The sequence below is a fragment of the Gobio gobio genome (assembly GCF_949357685.1).
Source record: "Gobio gobio genome assembly, chromosome: 20".
Taxonomy (NCBI): Eukaryota; Metazoa; Chordata; class Actinopteri; order Cypriniformes; family Gobionidae; genus Gobio; species Gobio gobio.
In genome coordinates, this window is record NC_137113.1 from 6,681,074 (window position 1) to 6,706,359 (window position 25,286).

The window sequence follows — 25,286 nt, forward strand, 5'->3', positions numbered from 1 at the left end:
AGCATGTCTTAAACCAGACGCTAATTTGCGCTGCTCTTGGTAGATTGCATTGGTCTCTCACAGTAATTTGCCATGTTTAGTAAATCTGGACTTAAAACTATAGACCTTATGTAGCCCTGCCCATTTTCAGCGCTACACTCGTGTTCTGTCTTCCAGTTTGTATTTCCACAGCATGAAGGTAAGATCTTACGGATTTATGAATGAATCACTTCCCGGTCTACTGACATTTGTTATGACATCCACTTCAAATATTACAATGAGCATTGTGGATGTCATAACAAATGTCAATAATAACTTTCTTTATGACTTTAAGATTACCTATTATTACGTTTAGAGGACCTATTATACCCCTTTTTACTAGATGTAATATAAGTCTCAGGTGTCCCCAGAATGTGTCTGGGAAGTTTTAGCTCAAAATTCCCCATAGATCATTTATTATACCATGTTGAAAATGCCCATTTTTGAGTGGAATGCTGTTTTTGTGCATGTATCTTTAAATGCAAATGAGCTGCTGCTCCCCACCCCCTATCCAGAAGAGGGCGGAGCCTTTACAGCTCGTGCCTCTGATACTCTGCCAAAAACTAAAACATCGCACATGTGACATTGCAGTTCTTCATCATCATGAACGTTTATTATCTGCATGTGTTTTAAAGCCATATCAGTCTAAACGTCTGGTTTTCTGAGCGCACACACCCGAAGCATGCGCAAAGAAAGCTGAATGTCAGACGTCACGTCCCGTGAATATTAAACCAACTTCTCTTTCACTCTTATTGAGCATAAACTGTAATGTCAAAAACACAGTTCACATAAACAGTCGGTTATGTCTGTGAACATAAACAGCAAGTAAAGAAATCGCATGTGTATATATTAGATCTGTGTATTAACGTGACATCAGTTTAATATACACTAGGGCTACCTACTGCTATGCTATTAATATGAATCAAACAACAAAAGAAAAACAGAAAATCACTTTAATAAGAACACATTTCTTACTTGAATGCTGCTGTTAAATGCTCTGGTGAGGAGATAAACAGAGTCTGTCAGCAGTCTAGGGCGGGGCCTGTGCAATTTGACATCACACTGCTAGAATCTGCAAACGGCTTGTTCTGAGACACTGCTTATGATTTATGGGGATTAAGGAAAGAGGAGTGGGTGGATTTTTACCATTATAGGGCGGTTGTGTGCACACTGCCAACACACATTTAGGTTCGAATTTTGCATAATAGGTCCCCTTTATCTCTACAATAAGTAAATCCACTTCACCACTAATTACTCTTTGCCAGCGATGCCATAGAAATATAGAGAACTTCTAAAGATGCTGCGAGTGTCACGTGGTTGCAGGAAGGCAGACACAGACGACGAAAAAAAATGAGGCCAAAATGACCATTAAAACCATTAGTGATGAGTTTTAATGGTACTTCAAGCAAACAGACCATCAGGTAGCAACACACACTAACTAAGACGGTGAACGGACAAGGAGTGTCTGAAAATGAAGAACTTTTATAGGAACACAAACAAGGTAACGAGCAAACACAGCTAAACTGAATGAATTAATAATGAAGGTAATCATGGTAACAAAGGCGGGAAACTGAACAAAGGAGCACATGAACGAATCAGAATGCAAACAGAAAGTCCAAACACAAACAGACATATGACAGCGAGCTTGTTTCTCTGGCGCATAAGGTCTTAAGTAACACCAACAGAAACACTTCCACGGATGGTGGTGAGGATTTCACTGCCATCACACACACACACACACACACACACACACACACACACACACACACACACACACACACACACACACACACACACAGTAGAAATTGCCCACAAATCCACTCAGAATATTAATGCTCCCCTACGGAGCGTAACACAATGTTTAGCCGCAGCGTCTACATGATGAAATCTTGAATTTATAAACAACCTAACTCACAGCCAGAGACTCGCAGAGAAATTACAACCCTCATTTCTGACTGACAGCGACGCGAGAGCTCCCGGCGAGAAGCATATGGCACATATTATGATGCTGGACTGATGAGCTCATGATCGTGAAACCCATCTGTGATCAGTGAGGGTCTTTAGGAAGATTTAGTGATGGTGATTGCAGGATCTGAAGTGAATCATTGCAGTCGGCCGGTTTCATTAACACACTGAATAACCGATAAACATCCTAACGGATTAAATCAGTTTGATTGGTAGACATACAACATATGCTGCAGAACTGGAGGTTGAGTTTTAAACACCCGGACCTTCATAGATGTTCTTACATCCTATTTATTATTACTTATATGTAACTAAAGTTATTTGCAGTGCATGCTAAGCCAAATATCACAATAAAGATTTATTTCCTTTATATGAATTTTACAAAAAGCTCAAACCCACGAAAAATTTAAATTGAACACCTTAACTGTCCCCCCCCTTTTTGAGAATAGACAGTGCACTATCCAAACTTGAATGGTTTTAATTCAAGAATGCTTTGGAATATAGACCCATGTTTGGTCTTGTTTTAAAGAAGACACTCAGCAGATTATTGCTGAAGTGAAAGCACTTAAAAAAATGAAAGTATGAAAAGTTATGGAAGTTTAAATTTACTGTAAATCAAATGTATTGTACTAAACATTTTTATTTTATCTAAAATATACATTTTACAAAATTATTTTTACTCTAAAATTTGTATAAAATCCAAGCCATATATCTGACCAAGTTGTGTTCCAAATTTGAAGTTGATATCGCAAAAAATGATGTTCTATTGTGAGGTTTGTCACCCACATTCCATTGACATTTCTTGATGCATTCTCCTGTAACAAATTTAAATGGGTAATTCACCCAAAAATGAAAATTAGCCCATGATTTACTCACCCTCAAGTCATCCTAGGTGTATAAGACATTCTTCTTTTAGACAAAATAAATCAGAGTTATATTAAAAATGTCCTGGCTCTTCCAGGCTTTATAATGGCAGTGAATTGTTGGTTTGTTTTTGAAGTCCATGAAAGTGCATCTATCCATCATATAACTGCTCCACACGGCTCCGGGGGGTTAATAAAGGCCTTCTGAAGTGAAGTGATGCATTTGTGTAAGAAAAATATCCATATTTAAAACTTTATAGACTAAAATAACTAGCTTCCGGTGGTCAGCGGTACGCAAGTCGACTTACGGTGAAAGAGTAACCCTTGGCCTTGACCCTTGACGGATGTGTATTGTTGAATTCAGAAGCACAGAGGATAGAGCAAAACAAAACACAGGTTATGAAATGGCGGAGGATTTCGATATAAGAGAAGAGGGGCTTGAGGTTGTTGCCCAGCACTATCCTCGAGAGGCTTCAAAGCTTGCAATGCTCCTGTACATCACGCCAGGGGTTACTCTTTTAGCGCAAGTCGACTGGCTACCGCTGACCGCCGGAAGCTAGTTATTTTAGTCTATAAAGTTTTAAATATTACACAAGCGCATCACTGGGGCCTTTATTAACCCCCCGAAGCCGTGTGGAGCAGTTATATGATGGATAAATGCACTTTTATGGTCTTCAAAAACAAACCAACAAGTCACTTCTATCACAAAATATTCCAATTATGAAACCTTGAGACTCAGACCTTTCTGATATGTTTTGTCAAGATTAGAAAAGATTTTGATTACGAAGTAGTTCAAATAAAATTTGTAATATGAAACCTGGTGACGCCCAGGAGCCCTCGAAAATAAATTAAAGTAATGTTTCCATGGTAAAGAAAAATCACTGTTTTTAATATTGCTAATACTTAAAAAATGTTTCCTGAGCAGCCAGTCATCATATTAGAATAACTTCCGAAGGACACTGAAGACTGGAGTAATGATGCTGAAAACTCAGCTTTGATCACAGGAATAAATTACATTTCATAATATAATTAAAAGTTATTTTAAATTACAATGTAACAGTTTTACTGTATTTTTGATCAAATAAATGCAGCCTTAAGACACATTTCAGAGACCGACCACAATCACAGGATGCATTTACATGAACACAAACACAGCCGGATATCATCTTCAGACCGCACTGCTGTTGAATATTACTTCTTTAAACGGTCACACACATCAACAAAGATGAAGCACAGACTGGAAACTTTAATGCGTGTTCCTCAGACGGAAAACTCAAAACACGCCTGTTGTTGCTTGTTTTTCTTCTCGATGTTGAAGATTGCTTGAGTCCTGTGTAAGTGTGATGAGTTTGTGTTCTGTAATAGCTCTTGAATTATTGAAATTGTTTGGCACAGGTGGTTTGATTGGCTCTGATGTGATTGTGAAGTGTGTGACGAGGCTGCGGCGAGAAACATCTGGCAATGTTGTCAAACACAAGAACTGGGGTAATCCGTCCGGGTCGTCAAACATCAGCCAGCAAAAGACCTCTCACAGAGCACATCATAGGATATGACTGTATGAAATTATTCATATTTGCTTGTGTTGAATTTTTTTTTTTTTTTTTACAAATTAACATTATATAAATACCATCTGTTTGTTTTCCAACATATGCTTTGGATACAGGCTTTTTCAATTAGCTTAACAAATACGACTTCCCTAATTTACCCCCCTAGCAAGCACTGTAAATCATGCTGGATGATATTTACTAAAAGTTGCTGATACACTTACTGTACTTTAACTGTATTTGACCATATCAAAGACAATATTGCAGAAACACTATGCTATGAAATCAAAAATGGGTAACTGTATTCAATTAACATGATATTTGAAAGACATCATTTGCAACATTTAAAAGGCCTAAAATGCAATCATTTAATAACAATTTCGGAATATGGATAATCTTGTAAAATAATTAAAATGTATTTAAATAAATGTAAAACATTTAGGGAAAAGATACATAGTTTTTAATAAACGTTTGTCTTTTCAAATGTTTTGAGACACTTGAAATATAACTAGTATTTTTTCATTCATGTGTCATATATAAAATGAATTTGCATGCTAGTAAAAATTATGTATGTATAATATAATTATATATAATATATATATATATATATATATATATATATATATATATATATATATATATATATATATATATATATATATATATATATATATATATATATATATATATATATATATATATGCAGATGCGCTGGCACACATCTTCAGTGATGTATCCTGGGGTCATTGGGTGTTTTGGGTCTTTCAACATCAGACACCTTCGGCCAGGCGACCCGGCCGGAGTTGATCAGACATTTTCCCACGGTTTTGCATTTCTCTGCGGCTTCGGCTCTGGCTTCTCCTTTCTCTTTGCCTCCCTGGTGATTATTAGTAGTGTAAACACTTTGCAGAGTGATCGCCCTGCAAATCCTCTGCAGCCCACCTCCAGAGGCTCACAATGCGTTTGCCAGCCCTGCCTCCTACACTCTAGCTCTAGCTACTGGTACTTGGCGCGCTTCCTCTCATTGGCCTCATCCATGCGCTCTTCCCAAGGCACAGTGAGCTCCAGCAAGATCAATTGCTTGGTAGAATCAACACAATGATCATGGACGATCATGGTCTGGACGAAGCTGTGTGGATATTATTGTGGTTGGTATCTTCAGCCGTCTACCAAGATCCACCTCCAATTGCCAGTCAGTGTTGAAGAGGCCAGACTTGGCTATCGGTTGTGGATGGGCCTTCTCTCTGGCTCTGAGAAACTGGGCGGCCCTTGGTTTGTGGTGGAATTTATGGTTATGCTCTTAGCAACTGCCTTAAGCACCTGGCAATGGCGCTAGCGGTAGCACCCATCTCCAAGAGCTTTTGGGCAGCTGCTAAGGAGGTGTTCCAGGTATCCCCTCCCTGAACAGAGGGGACAGGAAGGTGTCTCGCTTTTGCCCCAGACGTGGAGGTTTGCTGGACTTGGTAGGACGTCGTAGACGGTATGGACAAAGGCCCTGTCCCAAATGGCACCCTAAACACTTGTGATCTTCCTACAAGTCCGCACTTTCGTGAAATACTGCTTTGAAAGTTGGGAAGAAGTCTGCTGGGGAGCTCACACCAGTGCGGGCTCAGAAAAAGCATGCATCGTGGACGCATATCGACCGCTCACGAGGACCTAAAGTTTTGTACGGTGCGATGGACGCGATTCCGCCTCATTCGCACATCCAGTTCACGCGAATTGGACGCAAATTGAGGGTCTTGCGTGAATGGTGCTTTTTGTGCATTCACGCGTTTGAAGCGAATTTGCGTCTGACGCCCGAGTTGAAAAATCTGAACTTTGGCGTCAATTAACCGCGTTAACCAATCAGTAGCCTGCTCGCTGATGTCACGTGGTAGAGTGACGTAATGAGAAACCCTGCATCATTTAAAAATACTACTAATGTGTCACAAAATGTAGTTTTAAGACTTTTTCAGATGAGAATGTAGTTGTTTAAAGCTCAAATGTGGTTTATTTATAAAGAGATCGCCTATTTAAAAAAAATTATCTTGTGTTTTTGGAGTTGTGAGATCCAGGCGATCACCGGGCACTCAGCGCTCATTAACCCCGGCGAGAGCAGCCTTTCCTCGGCCAGTACTTCTGACGTCTGCCGCTGGCTCTGATGTCCTGTAGTGGTGCATCTTGTGTGGATCTAACGGCCGATCTTTGGTGTCATGAATCTATAATTTGTTGTCTGCCAAATTGTTTTGACTGAGGGCAAAGAGAAGTTTCATAACTTTATTTTTTTAGGATATTTAAATATACATGCAGTGAAGATAATGTAGGAGTTACCTGGACCACATTTGTGTGGCTATTAATGTTTAATATATATTTTTAATGAAAATGAAAAGAGGCAGAGTGGTATTTTATGACATATTTCTCCTGGAGCGCCTTGAACGCGCATCTATTTTGCTTCAAACGCTCAATTTATACGCGCGTCCAATTTGCTGTGGATGCGCGAATGGATTCAAAATGTTCAAGGGTCCAACTAGATGCGGTAGACGCGATTTTGACGCTCTATTCGCGTTTGGTGTGAACGCAGCATTAGCCGTGACTCAGCCGCCTCCAGCAATTTTTCTGCACTCCATTTCCTGCCTGTTTGCACCTGTATGCCAGCTGCTGCCACCTTTGGATCCCTAGACTCTTTGTACTGCCATGCTTCCCGTGTTCTTGACACCCTGAACTCTTCAGCAAGGCTGCTGATCGGGAGTTGCAGGACCTTGCTGATGCCATACAAAGCAGCACTGCTCAGACTGCGAGGTAAACCAAGCCATCTTCGCAGGCACTGTAGCTGCTGATCTTTCTCTCCAGGCCTCAACAGTTGGCAATTTGTACACCAGCAGGGGTCACAAGATCAGGGGCAGGATATAATGCTGGTAAATCCAGTCCTTAAACTTCCCAAGAAGACCTGATTTGTCCACCTTGCTAAGACAGGACTCAAGCGCTTTCCTGGTTTTCTGGATGGAGACACAATCTTTAAGGCGACAGTCAAAGAGCTTACAGAGGCTCTTGACTGACTGCTCAGTAATGGATGGAATAGTGACTCCATCCACTGAAAATCTAAACCTGCCTACTACTTTCCCCCACTTGAGCACTAGCATATATATACAATATTGGGTGGGCCAAACAGGAAATAATTGTATGTAAATCGTGATTATATAAATGTAAATCTGAATACAAATCTGAATATATATTTATAAGCCTGAATATATAAATGTAAATCAAAATATATAGTTATAATAACTCTGAATTTATATGAATTGTCCTCCTAAATAATAAAATAATAATACAATATAAATAATATAGTAAATCAAATAAAACAATAAAATATATTTAAGATAAATATTATAGACACAACATCATTATTGAAAATACTAATACTTGTCACCAATCCCTGTCTGTGTCAGTTTAGCAGGTAGACCAGCAGAAAACCAGCAGGTAGACCAGCATGGCAATTCACACTGAGTTGTAAAACCTGCAAAGTATCACTAGAGTTTTACAATTCTGGAGAAAAAAAGCATGTGCCCCAACACTATAGGATGAAGTGAGCGGTTGCCAGGGCGCTGTCTTGTGGTTCAATGACCAAATGATGACAGCATTGTCATTTCACTTTAAACTGAACGTGTAACAAGTGTTTAATAAATGCAGTTTCATAGCTCAAACTTTGCCAACCATCATACAAAGAGCTGGGCAGCGTTTACCTCCTACTTCCACAGATCTACAGCTTATCTTTTCAGCATAGACCAGCACTCAGTTCACAATCCAGTTGGCTTTGCTGTGGCCATTAGTATGCAGCAGAGTGGCTGAATACTGTGGAAGAGACGAGTGATGTTCGCTTCATTCCTGGCACACGTACTAAGACCACGAGGCAAACGCAAGCACGGAAATCTGGCTAGCATCGGCCCCCATGCTCGCTGGACCAACTGTACACACGACGCCCGGTGCCAGGGTGGCATAAGCCTGCGGGAGGATGAGAGATAAGCAGATGCTTCCTCTTGCCTCCTGATGCCAACCCAGAGATCAGCGCTCAGCGATAAGCCACAGTGACTCGAGTGTGTCTAAGCTCTCAAAACACCTCCTCTGGATTCGGCTCAACAGGCGGCCACACAATGGAGGTGCCGGTAATAGCAGTGCCACGGGCACAGAGCATCTCACTGGGAGTGGGGTTTGTTCTCTAGGAGGGTACGAGGAGCTTCCAAAGACTCTATAGAGACAGGAACAAATATAGCAGCGTTAGGAGCCACAGAACCTGTGTGTGTGTATGTGGGCACAATGGAGAGACGCATACCAGAGTCCTTCTGTTACACTATATCACAAAAAGTGTTGATGCAATATTTAACGGGATAGCTCACCCAAAATAAAAGCTCTGTTCATTTACTCACATTCATGTCATTCTAATGCTGCGTTCACACCAAACGCGAATAGAGCGTCAAAATTGTGTCTACCGCGTCTAGTTTGACGCGTGAACATTTTGAATCCATTCGCGGCGAATTGGACGCGCGTAGAAATCGAGTCTTTAAAGCAAAATAGACGCGTGTTCAAGGTGCTCCAGGAGAAATATGTAATTAAACACCACTCTGCCTCTTTTCATTTTCATTAACAATATATATTAAGCATTAATAGCCACACAAATGGGGTCCAGGCAACTCCTACATAATCTTCACTGCATGTATTTTTAAATATCCTTAAAAAATAAAGTTATGAAACTTCTCTTTGGCCTCAGTCAAAACGATTTGGCAGACAACAAATTATAGATTCATGACACCAAAGATCGCTCGTTAGATCCACACAAGACGAACCACTACAGGACATCAGAGCCAGCGGCAAACGTCAGAAGAACTGGCCGAGGAAAGGCTGCTCTCGCCGGGGTTAATGAGCGCTGAGTGCCCGGTGATCGCCTGGATCTCACAACTCCAAAAACACAAGATTATTTTTTTTAAATAGGCGATCTCTTTATAAATAAACCACAGATTTGAGCTTTAAACAACTACATTCTCACCTGAAAAAGTCTGAAAACTACATTTTGTGACACAATAGTAGTATTTTTAAATTATGCAGGGTTTCTCATCACGTCACTTTACCACGTGACAGCAGCAAGCAGGTTCCTGATTGGTTAACGCGGCGCGAATTGACGCCAAAGTTCAAATTTTTCAACTCGGGCGTCAGACACGAATTCACTTCAAATGCGTGAATGCACAAAAGCACCACTCGCGTGTAACGCGCGTATCGCACAAGACGTCCAATTCGCGTCATTCAACCTCCAGACGCGCGTCAACGTGCCTTTCCATTGACTTAACATTGAAATCACTTGCGCCAGACGCTCTATTCGCGTTAGGTGTGAACGCAGCATAAACCTGCATGCCTTTCTTCTGTTGATCACAAAATATATTTTGAAGGACGTTGAGGTCCAAAAAAAACATTGGACCCCATTGGTTTTTTTATTGTTTGGAATGACATGAGGCGGGTGAATAAATCTGAAAGGGCTATTTGTGAAAGCTACTCCATCCACTCCCCAGCCATTTGAAATAAAAAGTTAAATGATTTGATGAACGCGGTGCGTGCAGTAAGAGTTGTTTGCTATTCGAATCAACAATGGAGAAAAATAATACGACCGATGGGCCGACGACGAGACAACGGGCTTTATTAAATTTATTTGCAAAGGACGAAATCCAGTGGGAACTGTAAAGTGGCGCGCAGTCCTACTTCACCGGACTAATCTTCACGGTACTTTAGACCGCGATGGAAACGCAGACAGCAACAGGTCTGGGGGAAAAAAGGTTCCTGGGACAAATTGTTCCGGGTAATTTCGGTGAAAATGGGCCTTAAGTTCCTAGAACTACCTGGTGCGAAAGCCCCTAAAATAATCTTAGAGAAGTTCCTATGATCTTTGGCCAATTCAGTTCAAACTCACACTCATAACCTGCAAGGAACCAGTCCATTAATTTCATATCTGCTCCAAAACATAACATTAATGGCTTGAGCTGTCAGTCAAACAGTCTCTTCGTGCCTTCTTCAGAATAAGCCTCTGACCCCACGTTGTGCAAATAAAGTCTGGCTACTTGAGATTAGATTCATCAAACCTGTGGGAATGAAGGATCTGCTTCAGATCTCGGAGGGATTTTTCAGCACTCATGTCTTAATTAATGCAATTATATAAATGTGAAGCTCCTAAACGAGCACCTGCTGTGATGTTAAATTCATTTACGCTTTGATCTATGAAAGAGGAGACTCAGACTAATGTGCTGTAATGGAAGAAATATCCATCTTAATTGTTCCATTCCAGACTCTCATTTGTAAAAGGTGCTGAAGGCAGGTGGAACAAAACTGACAAATACGTTTCTTATTTTCTGTCTGACTTTCTACTTCTGGATGAGATCTGTTTTTCTCGTCTGGCCACCAGGGCCAGGTTCTTCACGACACCTCTTTATAATCGAGCATTGTGTTGCGGGTTTACAATGGGTGCAGGCCAGGTCACTCTCGCAGAACGCAGTCCAGCTAAAACACTCATGCAGATGAATTGATACACACTAGAGAATGCCGGGATTGAGTTGGCCGCTGCACGACCACCTGCCTCCTGAGAAAATGTAACATGGCCTGGAAACGTGTGATTTACTTCCCTAGAATTAAACAAGACAACTGCTATTACAGACACAAAACTGCTACAAGTGAATTCTTTGGAGTACCACATTAAATGTCTCTACTACCTGACAGATACCACTGAAATGGGTGTCGTGAGAAATCACACCAGTTTCTTTGACAGCACTGAATCTTAGCCAATTAGAAACGGACAGTGCCTGTCTATCATTGTGCATGTTGATTCCTGACACCATTTGCCCTCTTTTTCTGCTCAATTACCTGTCACTCTTTGCTCTTTCTGTCCAATAAAAAGCCAGAAGTTCAACAATAAAGTTAGGTGCTATCTTTACATTTTTTGTTTGTTTAACATAATCTTCTTAATTCGGGTGATATTTGACTTTATCCTAAAACCAATCACAATCGATGCATGAAGTTTATTTACTGCAGCTCATTTAGCAGCTTTATTCTTTTGTCTTTCATTTTTTTTACCAGATTTTTCTAATTCGTTGATGATGTAATGTAATATAATAGTGCTGTCATTTCGTTTAATCACGATTAATCACATGTAACATAAACGTTTGTTTATAATAAATGTTTAAATATATTATATTTATATACTGTATATACATTATATATGCATATACTATACTGTGTGTGTGTATACATATATTACATAAACCAAATGTTTATGTTAGATGTGATTATTCACGATTAATCGATAAGACAGCACTAAATATAAATGTAATTCATTTAATATAACTGCACAACTAACCAAACCCTTAAGGAATTGAATCATTATGAACTAAAATTGCCTCCATGTTTTGTACGGATGCATTAATTCATGTGTTTTGAGTTGTTTCTTCACAGATCTCGGAAGCATCTGACCATAAAACCAGGCGTCCCGTCTAACAGCACAACAGATGACAATAAATCAGCAACAAGTTGCACAAGCTCTGATGTTTTTATGAAATAGCAATCAGACATGTACCCGTGGGGTCAATTGGAAGCATGTGGCTAAAGGCTAGTGCTGTCCCGTCGGGTGGGGTGTTAAAGTCTGCTGTTGTGCAGATGACCAAATGGAGCTCATTATGGAGTAATGAGGCAGAAAGACAGCAAACCTCTAAGAAACAGAGTAGTCATATGCTAAGGAGGCTGAAGGTCTAGGTAAAACGGAATGAGAAAATGATTCACGCTCACAGCGTCAGCTGATGAGTTACAAAACTTGCGAGTTTATATCACAATTCTGAGCAAAAAAAATCTGCATTTATATTTTTTATTCTTTGATTCTGTGGACTGGCTTCCATAGAGACAGAGCAACACGCGTCATAACCTGAAGACCACGCCCACCGGCAAAAAAAAAGTCTCCATTGACTTTGTATTGCGTGAAGCGGCCTTCTTGTCATTTTTGACTTATAACAAAAAGCAGAACAATGTCTAAAAGCTGATATGTGACAGGGTGTACAGCAAACAAGCTAAAAAAACCCAGAACCAAAAACCCCGAAACCCAGTTTTAATAAGCTGTTGACCCAAAAAACGAGCGTTTTTATGCACACAAAAGTGGATACAGGCAATTGAGACAGAGCGCGACATGCTATATTACACTGAGAACTACACCCGCTAGAGGGGAACATAATCAGTGACAGGAAATATAATATATAAAACTGATATTTGGATATTTGACTTAACAGTGACAACATGTTTACTGCACACATAGGCAAACTGAGTGTCAGGATCCCAAAATGTACCCATTCTACCTGCTGATGCTTCACGTCTTATTGCCTGTAATAACTTTTGTCTCCTTAAACGCTCGTTTTTTGGGGTCGAGAGCTTATAAAACGCAGTTCTGTGTTTATTAGCTTGTTTGCTGTACACCCTGTCACATATCAGCTTTTAGACATGGTTCTGTTTTTTGTTAAAAGTCATAAATGACAAGGAGGCCGCTTCACGCAATGCAAAGTCAATGGAGAGTGTTGGACTGTCTCCCCCACCCCACTCCTGGTGTGGGCGTGGCCTAAATATGCTCTGTCTCTATAGAGTGCTGCTACAGAACTGATACTTTTCTTAAACCAGGTAGGCTCCACCCACAAATCACATCATCACTGTTTACAAACACCAAAATAGTCTATATATGAAATTTTTTCGTTGCTCTCACCCAGTGGAGGGGGTCATGATACACCCGCCTCGGTCCACGGTCGCTCTGCAGCCGCACCCGCGCTCCGGCGTGTCATGGTTCATGCCAAAGTTGTGCCCAAGCTCATGGGCCAAAGTAACCGCAGCGCCGAGGGGGTTATCAGAGTGATCCTAAAGGACAGAGAGAGCCAGAAAGTTAAGAAAAATAGCGACCATGTTTCTCACAATTGCGAGAAAACAGTTTACATCTCACAATTTCAGTGTTGGGGAAAGCTATACTGCATTACTCCCTAAAAAAGTAACTAAGTTAGTTTCTTAAGTTAATTTCTCTTAAGTCTCTTAATTTCTTCCTCTGTGACCACACAGAGCAGAAATACATATGCATACTCCCTAAAAAAGTAACTGATTAAGTTCATTTTTATGGAAAGTATTGTTACGTTACTTTTGTGTTATCATTTCTCACTTGGACTAGGCTTGCTTTTTTATGACAAAAAAATAAAACAAGTTCTATTTTAGCTAATGTAAATGCACCAAAGTGCAAATGTAAAAGGAAATGCAAATTCACACGTGTACATTAGAGGGCGCAGCTCAAACAAATCTTTCAGTTGTGCTGCCATTCTGGATTGCAGAAGAAAAGGATGCAGGAAAAGAAAGTTCAACACTCTTACTGTGTCTTTAAAACAAAACAAAACTTTTTTACTTAGTATGGTTGAATTGGATTATCAAAGGTCAGCAGCAATGACATTGGTTAATAAAGTGAGATTAAATACATAAAGTAGTAGAGCCCTGCATTTCTGCCCGAGCCCGACGCGCCCCGACTTTTTTACGCCCCTAGGGCCGGGCTTCGGGCCAATTTTCCCGTCATACCTCAACGCGGGCCGGGCTTCGGGCCTTTTTAGGCTTCTCCTTCATTTTATATTTTAGACATTCAATAATTAAAAGAAACAATGAGATATGCTGCGCTGGTGGAAACAACATGAGACCATGATATCGCGAGTCCGCAACTATCACAGTGTTTAGAGGACGGCGCTATGCAACACGCATCGCCGCAAATGAGTAAAGCAAGCCAACACGCAAACTGCCACAAGTTAAACTAAAAATAAGCTAAGTCTTAAACACAACAATCTTCATTAAAACTAATGAGACTACAGTAAAGGCTCTTACCAGTGTTTAGGTCGCTCGTTCTCATAATGCGGTCTTTGATGTTGAAATGAGCTGATGAATAAAATGCTCATATCGGTTGCTTTCGCTGACATGAACTCCATTAAATGTGCATATAGCACGGGAATTGAAGATCGGATTTATATTAATTTCGCGGAGAGGTAGGTAAGACAACCAGCATGTTTTTTGTTTTTTTTTCATTTGTTTAGATTGTGTAGCCCGTTTCGTTTGCGCCTGCCTGCCTCATCTTGTCAAAAATGCCTTTTTACTGTGATGGTGGTGATAGTAGGCTAAACTTTTAAACGATGCTTTAAGTGTTTTATATGGATTTTATAAGCAAGACAAGTCAAGTGTTGATTTCAGAGGCTAAAGCGTTGGGTTAACTCACTGTCGGCCGCTGGCCGCTTGGTCATCACTTTAAATAACAAAAACTTTAATTTAACAATCAACAAAATGCTTCAAACATTTTTCTAAATTAACTTAATAAAGAAACAAAACGAAACATAACTACTTTGACATTAAAAACAAAACTGAACTATTTTAATGGCTGCAACTAATGTGTAATAGGGAGGATAAAAAAAACACAGGCTCCAGACAGACTCGGGCTGATAATTTTGATGAGCTGTCGGACACGGGCCGGGCTAGGGCCTCAGCGTCTCGGGCCAGGGCCGGGCTAGGGCCTAGTTTTGAGTAGATATAAAGTATAAAGTATAAACTATAAAGTAGATTTGCATTATTTAAAGCTGCTGTTCGTAACTTTTTTTGTGTTAAAGATTGACAACAATTATATAATGACAATGTACAACATGAATCCATTTTTCCAAACCGTGTTTTTGTCTTACCCTGAATCATTATGGTACACTTATAGTAAGTGTTTATATTGGGACTATTTCAGGCCAGACTGGTAGGAATCGCTGAGGAGGAGCACAGTCCCTGCGTGACTCACCATAGACATAAACAGAGAGAAGTAGTTCCGGCTGCAATGTTCTTCTGCAAGCCGCATGCAGTTCTGTTTATTGACCGCTAGAGCACAAAAATGTATGGACTGCAGCTTTAACATTTAATTATTGCAGGTTTGCATAATATCAGAGTTTGCATTTCACTGTTTTTATTCGTTTTGAGGAATACTGAATCTGTTTTTGTGCAGGTGAGATGAGTAAATGCTCACATTTAGTCTAGAACTATAATAAGCATCATGTTTCCGCCACACACACAATTTATCTCAACATGGGGACAGGAGAGTTGTCAGTCAATAAATGGGAAAACCAAGTAACTTGTGTTACATATTTGAAAAAGTAAGTCAGATTGTGGCAAGCAGCGAGGCAGAGGAACCGTGAGAACGGCCTTGTGTCTCACGGAGGAGCTCGGACACATAAAAGGAGGAGCGACGACAGTGAAGGACGAGAGAGGACCAGGCCTGGATTTTATGTTATGCTTACGTTTTATTATGCGTGTGCGCGGCAGCCGTCCGTGACGGGCTGCCTGCGTTTTACTTTCATTTTGTGTTTATTTTAGTGGTGGGCATAGATTAATTTTTTTAATCTAGATTAATCTCACTGTAATCTTGGAATTAATCTAGATTAAAATGGCTCATTTGAATTCTGCCGAAGGCAGTCAGAATATGTGTGCTCGTAAGTGATCGTTTGTCTTTTTGTAGTTTGAATAATAAATAACTTCTGTCCCTTTAAGACCTGACTCACACGTGGATCCCAAACACTGTTCCTGTGAGCTGGTTACGACTGTGTTTACGTTATTTCTCACCAAGATGGGCATTGAGACATTTTATGAGTGTATTTGACCATTAATAAGCTGGAAAAGGAGCTCATTTTTGCACTTGTATGTCAGAGGCGGCTTTATTACGATATGTGTGTGTGCGCTTCAGATGCGAGCGCGAAATCTGCAGGAATTAGTAGAATTAACGTTGTGTGCAACCCCGCGCTAAATTCAGACCGATCACACCACTACTAACACGCTGTCAAGAGCAAAATCCAGCAAAACACCCGTTCGCCATGTTCAGAGGGTAAACTGGACTGAATGAGAGGAGGCGGGTGCGTGTCAACTCGCTGTCGGTCGGAGAGGAGAGTGCAGCTGATATATCGATACTGTAGAAAATGAGTATCGTATCGTTTCAGATATTTCAGTATCGATACAATATGGATATTTTTGACAACACTAGTAGGCATACACACAGGTTCGAAGACTCGTTCTCTCGCCCCCTACAGTGCAATTCGGCTAGGTATACATCCGCGCTAAACTATCAAGGTGAAAGTCATCATAGCTTGCATAGTATAGACCCAGCTCCCAACCCAACTTTGAGAATAGGTTAACGGCGATATTTTTTTTATCGCCCGATAAGTGTCTCACGTTAACGCGGCACGTTAACGCAGATAACGGCCCAACACTAGTTTATTTATTTATTAAAGTCTTTTAAACGTTCGCTGGTTCCTGCCTCCTTCCTCCCATAACAACAAACCCTGTTACACTGATATTTTGCTGTAAACGTAAAAGTAATTCGTTACTTTACTAGTTACTAGAAAAAGTAATCCGATTACTTTACCTCCAACACTGAGAATTTTTTCTGAATTCTCAGTTTACATCTTAAAATTCAGTTTTTCTCTTTCTGTCACGGAATACAAAAAAAGTAATTGTGACTTTATCTCACAATTCTGAGTTTTTCCCGAGTTTATTTATCACAATTCTGAGTTCATAATCTCGAAATTCTGAGAAGATAAAGTCTTTAAAGAATTGTGAGATAAAGTAATTTTTTTTTTTATTCCATAGAGGAAACAAGCATTCATAAAGAAAGTGTCAGGCAAGCACAATCCAAATAAATGCTTGAAAGCAGCTTGGTGATTTCAAAATAAGCAATCAATTTCAATTTAAAACAAACAAGAGCAATTTCTTCCTCTGTGACCCCAGAGAGCCGAGAGGTGTTATCCGTTCTGTTCCACCTTCCCTCCCCAGATTAGATTTATCCCCACATCTCTCCTTCCGCACGTTTGTTTTTCTCTCAGAAAGCGGTTTCACATGAGATCAGTAATGAGCAGACACTAACGGCCTTTATAATTACTTTTCCACAAATCCGTCAAAGCAGCATAACTCAAGATCCGTGCGCTGCTGTAATTGCTCGAGCGCTGCCAGAACACAACCAAACCGTTCTGCAGGCTTTGTTTGGGGAAGGGTGTGTGCTGATGAGGCAGGACAGACACGGTTACAGTCGGTCCTGTAAGTCGCTTTGGTAAGGACGCGTCTGCCAAACACGTGAAAATGAAATTAAAAATGAAGGAAAATCGCCAGCTTAAGTTCAGTTCTGAGTGCCTGAGTGACTATTCATGTCAGGTAGTGGTTTGTGTGTGAGCAGAGGAAAGTTTTAAAGGTCCCATGACGTGGATTTTTTTATTATTTTTATAATGTTTCCTGAGGTGTACTTATATTGTTAGTATGATTTTTACATCCTAAAATGTCATAATTTAGAAATAAAAGGCATTTTTCTATCCTGATTTTAGCCCTCTGGCTTGAATGCTCTGATTGAAGGGGCGTGTCTGGGAACTCATATTAATGTAAAAAAGCCTCATAAAGTTACATTTTCATGTCATGGGACCTTTAAAGGGTTAGTTCACCCAAAAATGAAAATTCTGTCATTAATTACTTCCCCTCATGTCGTTCGACACTCGTAAGACCTCCGTTCATCTTCAGAACACAAATGAAGATATTTTAGTTGAAATCCGATGGCTCAGAAAGGCCTCCATTGGCACAATGCACAGTTCACTCTCAGGACCCATAAAAGGTACTAAAGATATCGTTACAAAGTCCATCTCACTACAGTGGTTATACAATAACTTTATGAAGCAACGAAAATAGTTTTAATGCACAAAAAAACCCTATATGACGACTTATATAGTGATGACCGATTTCAAAACCCTGTCGATTCAGCGGTTTGGATCGCCAAAGTCGCATGATTTCAGCAGTTTGGCGGTTTGACACACTATCCGAATCACAAATGATATCAATCCGATATTCGACTCACTGATTCATAACGCTTCGAAGCTTCATGATGCAGTGTTTTGAAATCGGTCATCACTATATAAGTCGTTATTATTTAGGTTTTTTTTGCTCACAAAAACTATTCTCGTCGATTCATAAAGTTATTGTAGGACCACTGTAGTGAGATGGACTTTGTAACGACGTCTTTAGTACCTTTTAAGGGTTTTGAGAGTGTAAAGTGCATTGTGCCAATGGAGGCCTTTCTGAGCCATCGGATTTCAACTAAAATATCTTCATTTGTGTTCCGAAGATGAAAGGAGGTCTTACGGGTGTCCAACGACATGAGGGTAAGTAATTAATGACAGAATTTTAATTTTTGGGTGAACTAACCCTTTAATGCCCAGAAGATGCTCTTTCAGAGCTTATGATTTAAAAAAAAATACTGGAACCAAATGATTTTTTAAAAAGTTTGGGGTCAACAAATAATACTTTTATTTAGGGCTGTCACCGTTAATGCATTAACACATGCGATTAATTTGATTTCCTTAACGCGTTAAAATAATTTAATGCAATTAATGCAAATAAATTACAGAAGTACGCAAAGCTGTGTCATTAACATAATTTCACATTAACAAAAGAGTCGTAAGTTTATCACAATCACACTGAGCATCTACAGCACCTGTAACCCTGGGACGAGGAATTCTAACTCTTCAACCCGATTCTGCTTCTCTGTTTGTGATCAGACGATTTAAAGCCGTTAAACTCTGGGAAATTTTCAGCGATCCAGTAATCGAATTCATTCAAACAGTCCAAAACAGCGCTAATGTAAAGAAGGCCAGGCTGATCGCATCAGACATATCAGAGAGAACAGAGACTCGCATTGTTTTTTAGTGAATTATTCATTCCAGTGTGTGTGCTTCGCTTCAAAACACGAGCTCTGTCGTATTCTGCGATTGTTTCTGAAGAGCGCAGTTTTGGTGTCGTACAGTAAGCGCGTGAGAGTCTGGAATATTGACGCACAGCGAACAAACGTGTGTGTGCGCGCTCTCTCGATCACTGATCACTGCATTCATGTACAGACACAGTACATTTGCGTTGTTTCCACACACACTCAGGAAGAATAATGTTTGATTTGTCATGAGTATGTTGTTGTGATTAGTAATCGTAGGTTTATGCAGTCAAAACGGTTGATTTAGGAGTTTTTGGCATCATGGTCCTGTTCGGTATCGCAGCTTGACTCGTCTAAAATGAAAACAATCTCGTTGTTGTTGCTCTGGACACACACTAAACACTGAATTCTGTAACGTTTTTTCTGTAATGTTTTTTTTTTCATGGGTGCTTAGGTGTGTACACATTTATTATATAATATATTTATTTGGACTCCTTATATTTGGTTATTTGGTGTCCTTTGGACAATTTGGATATTTGGAGTCTCCAATGATCCTTGAAGCTGCAGAAAATAGTTTTCTGATTGGTTACTTTGCTGGATATAGCAAATGATGACAAAATTAATGGGTTTAATGAGATAAATGGCGTATGCTTAATTTTACGATAAGAGTGTGATTAATCGTGAATAAAAAATGACTTTTATTTCATCAAGAGTGCATTAAATCAATCAAAAGTACCAGTAAACACATGATGATTTCCATTTCAAATAAATTATAAACTTTCTATTCGAGATTTCCCCAAAAATATGATGCATCACAACTGTTTTTAACCCTGATAATGAAATGTTTCTTGAGCAGCAAATCCGAATCTTAGAATGATTTCTGAAGGGTCATGTGACACTGAAGACTGGAGTAATGATGCTGAAAATTCAGCTTTGATCACAGGAATAAATTACATTTTACAATATATTCAAAGAGAAAACTGTTGTTTTAAATTGTAATAATACACTCTTAAAAAAACAGGTTCTATATGGCACCAAAAATGGATCTTGGCTCATAATCATAGGGGAACCTTTTTTAGTGCTATATAGCACCAATTTTGGTGCTTCAGTGGTTCTTCAGCGGTTCTTTGACTAAGGTGCTATATAGCACATCTGAAGAACCGCTGAAGAACCACTAAAGCACCAAAATTGGTGCCATATAGAACCTTTTTTTATGATTGTTTTTCACAATATTACTGTTTTTACTGTATATTTGATCATATAAATGCAGCCTTGGTGAGCAAAAGCGGCTTATTTAAAAAACATAAAAACTTTAGCTGGCTACAATTACTACTGGTATGATCCCATGAAACTGTACACAAAAATTTTCTTCCAGCCAGCTTTCCAGGAATTGAATAACTATATCAGGCAAAAATGCTGATGCTCATGAATCATGCACATTCTATAATGAGCTTTATTTGCATAGAAAGGAGGCATGTTTGTCAAGAAACGTATGACAATGACTTCATTTAAATATGAATGATGCAATGCTGCACCAGATTATAGATGAACTCTGATGAAGCGTTTGAAGGACAGGAGTGTGTAAAGACCATTTAGAGCATATGAAAAGAACCAGATCAGTTTTAAACCAAGTGGGAATACAGCAAATTGGATTTGCAAAAGCCTCATTGGTTAAAGGATGTTAATATCCGAATGCACCATGGCAAAAGTTACAATTTTCTCACTCTAGAGGAGACAAATTTAAGATTACTAGGGTGTTTTTTGCAGCAGAAAGATAAGAGAAGCAGGACACTTGCGTAAAAAGTTTCCATTTGCACTCCATTTAGCATTATTGCTCTTTTTTTATATTATTTGTGAATTTTATTTCCAATGGATGCGTGACTAGAGAATTCTGAGCTGAACACAATCATCTATAATCGGTGTATCTCATTTACCATCGACTGGATTTTCTGGACGCTTAAGTCTTATTGTCACTCATGATGTTTAGTGAGAACTGGTCAAATGAGGACAAAACCTCACCGAACACAATATGTCATGAGATCGTGACATGCTTCTGTGAAATATTGTGGCTTTTATGGTGGCAACTCCACTAAATCAAACAGCAAAAACAATAGCAACCAGTCTGCAAGAGGGAATAAAATACATCCGATGAATGAGTCAATGAAGAAAACATGCATGTCTTTTGTTGTTTTTTCTGACAAAGATAAAATGCTTTGGGAGAAACTGCATGCGACACATGATCCATACTGGAGAAGCTCCACATAATGGGATCCTCAATCGAAGCACAAATACTGAGATGGTCCAATTTACTCCAACCTTAAGGCCAGAAACACACTCTATGCAAGCAGAACGAAAGCGATTAGTTTTCCTTTGAATGTTTGTGCTATTAAACTGGAGGTGTTATTAGTCAGGTAGCCAGCTATAAAAAGTCAACGACTGTAACTTTAAATGATTTGCTGAGCAAGAACACATGCAGCGCTTTCCGTCTGTATCTCAGAGAGCCGCTTTGATTTTGTGTCTCAGTAGAATGTTATCGTCGTGTGCTGTGATCAATGCGTTGGTTTGATTCATGTGGAAGCGTCTCTAGACGGCCGTACTGAGTGAGTTAGTGTCCTCATCTGGCACAGTAAAGAAGGAGAGGATCATCTAGATGTTAGAGACCAGAGCAACCTCGGGTAACCTCGGGATTAGAGAACTACCTGATGCTTGAAATGTGATTAAAACACATATAACAGAGATATGATGTGACAAAATTAACATATAATTATATAAAAATGTTATATATATTTTTAAAAATATATAAAACATATTTATGTAAAATATAATATATTTAAGTATAAAGTAATGTAACAATTATTTTATTTTTCAAAAAATAATAATAAATAAATAAATAAATAAATAAATAAATAAATAAATAAATAAATAAATAAATAAATAAATAAATAAATAAATAAATAAATAAATAAATAAATAAATAAATAAATAAATAAATAAATATATATATATATATATATATATATATATATATAAATAAAAATAAAAAATAAATATATATATATATATATATATTTTTAAATAAAATATATTTGAAAAATAAGTGTTATTATATTCTAGGGATGGAACGGTAAGAAAAATTCATATCACGATTACAGTGACCCAAATTATCACGATTTTCAATATTATCACGGTTTTGTTCAAATGAGATGAAAGTGTTCAAAAAGAACAGATGCACACACTGAAAACATTTCAACAAGTTTTATATTTGAAAATCAACTAAACAAATAAAACAAGCAGCTCAATGCAAGCAAGATTCAATTCTGTGGGATGTCCTTCCTTAGAATGACCGTCGTCGCGTCTTGCGTCTCTGTTTTTGATTGTATTGAAAATGAAATCAGAAGACTTTACTATTAATACTTAGAACCCAGCCTGATCTGCCGGCGATTTGATTTTGCCCGGCAACTCAGTCTGGAAACCCGTACATTCATTTCTGCTTCTTCTGTTAGAATTTTGCGGGAACCAATCACAGACTGGCTTATCCACCTGGCGCACTATTGGGGGGTTTAACACGATGACGGATAGAGAAGCGATGGGTCGTTGCCCGTTGATCACACCTCTTGTGGTCTGATTGGTTGAAGGACTATCCAATTACATACAGAGTCAGTTGAATTATGCTTGTTTATCACACCTCTTGTGGTCTGATTGGATTAATCGATTGCGTACAGAGTCATTGGAATAATGCTCGCCTCTTGTGCAGTAGAAAATACAGAGCAGACTCCCCAGACCAATGTTCAATCTTAAATTGAGCTTGGTCTGGTGATAGCCAGACAAATTAATACTATAAATTCTTGTTATCATCTTGTCTGGAAGATTGTTTTGTACGCTGTACAAAATGGATTTACAAACAGGTAAGATTTAAAACATTCATCTAAATTCAATATTTCCCCGTAATTATTTATGTCGTAAAGAATATCTATGTAATAAGTGTACAACGAATATACATTATATCCCTTAAATGCCACCCTTAATAATCTTATTTGAACCTATTTGTTCATCTTTGGCTCAAAGCCACTTGCTGCGAACTTTTCTTTGTGGAAGCTTTGCGTTAATTTCAGTAAGTGAGATAAAATATTTAAACTCAAAACTTTGTGTCCAATTATTTACCAGACGTAGTTTTGATATTGAGGTCAAAGTCCACTTGCCTTCGTTCACTTTACAACAGGGGGTGGTCATGAAAACGACTCTGCAGTGTTTCCCCCTATTGCAGTGACTTTATTTTTGCATGTTCTGCAGACAGGGTGACCATACACGATAAAGTTTCCCTCAGGACTTTTCTAAAAGCCAAAATATGACCACACCTCAGATTTGGTCCTTTTAGAAGGCTGAAAAATCTCCCGGCCCTGTCACTGCCTTCCGCCATTTCTTCTCATTCAAAAAACAACGTTACGTGGTGCGCCTGCGCCAGACTGATGCTGGCTGGACAGGATTACCGTAAGTTTTCAAAATCGTGATAATCAAACACGGTTTTAATGGTTTTAATGATAATTCAATTTTAAACAATATTACTAACCGTCAGTACATTTAATTGTGGTTTATCGTGAAACCGGTAATCGTTTCCATCCCTATTATATACATATATTTTATGTATATTACACTTATTTTAATGTTTAACCCTCTGGTGCTCTTTGGTAATTTCTGACTGGAAAATTTTCTGTTTTGAAATGTTAAAAATCACTGCTTCATCGGAATGATATGAAACTTGGTGACTTTTCTAGCATTAGGTATGTAAACACACAAAGAAATTGGGGTCATGATTCGAGCATGCTAATTGGTCATTAAAAAAAAAGTAGCGTTCATTGTCTTTGGTCATAAATGACCGACCATAGGAAATGAATGGGAAATCGGCAAAAACACAAAAATTCACTGAATATTTGTGTGTACAATCTACAAATCAGCCACGATGCTGAAAAAAAGTACAAAGCAGTAAAGGGGTGACCCTCTAAAACATCAAGAGTGTGATACTGACACATCCACTCACACTCACACACACACACACACACACACACACACACACACACACACACACACACACACACACACACACACACACACACACACACACACACACACACACACACACACACACACACACACACACACACACACACACACACACACACACTTATGAAAAACTGAACCTATGAACCACATTTTGAATTTTTTAAAATCACAGCTTCATCAGAATGATATGAAACTTGGTGACTTTTCTAGCATTAGGTATGTAAACACAAAAAATGGGCATGATTTGAGCATGCTAAGTGGTCATAAAAAAAATACTCCCACTTGTGCTCTTCGGTCAAAAATGACCACCATAAAGAAATTAATGGGAAATCTGCAAAAACACAAATTCAAAGAAAAAAAAATCTATATTTCTAACAAAAAAAATATATCTAAAACTTTATGATAAATAGTCTTTGAGATTTTTTTAAATATATATTCAAATCCATCAACAACAGAAAAAAAATCATTAAATGTGTTCAAAACAGAACTAGGGAATTCTCAAGCCTCTCCATAGAGACCTCAAGAGATTACACCCATGGTTGCATGATTTCTTAAATAATTCCAAAAGAGGGCGCTAATCTGCCTTAAAAAAAAATATTTTGAAGGCCTAGTCTCTATTTTAACCTGAAATACTGCAATAATAATAATAATAAAAAAAATTGGTATAATTTTCAATGGAAAAAATAGATCATAATTATTGCATAAATATTAAAAAAATACCATCAAATCATCTCAAAATACAGCATTAAAAAGAAAAAATATAATTGAAGAAAAATAAATTGCACTGGTTTTACTGGGGTGGAGGAAGTTAAATTTTTAGGTGTCTGGTCACTTTTGACCAGGAAGACAACCAAGCTAAAATACTTAAAAATAAGGCCTATTATGCAAAATTCACTCATAATTCCCATAAATCAATGCATGGGAGTCCACCATTTCTGTATCCTCACTGTAGCAGCTGGAGTAGTACAATGTCTGCGCCAAAGAGGCATTACAAGTGTTTTGGGATGTACCAGTACACATAAGAGTCTCCATAGACTCCCACTATCTGAGTAATTGAGGACATTGTGGTTAAATGTCTTT

The 25,286-nt window shown here is 38.7% G+C and overlaps 1 protein-coding gene across 2 annotated transcripts in view; it reads right to left on the bottom strand.

Annotated features, from left to right (window-relative positions):
* The window catches only part of adam12a (ADAM metallopeptidase domain 12a), a 173,656-nt gene that overhangs the window by 33,136 nt on the left and 115,234 nt on the right, over nucleotides 1-25,286 (bottom strand). For both annotated transcript variants that reach the window (XM_079846048.1, XM_079846049.1), the window contains one exon: nucleotides 13,137-13,285. In XM_079846048.1, the coding sequence (XP_079702174.1) occupies nucleotides 13,137-13,285 (149 nt within the window). The remainder of the gene's footprint in view (nucleotides 1-13,136; nucleotides 13,286-25,286) is intronic.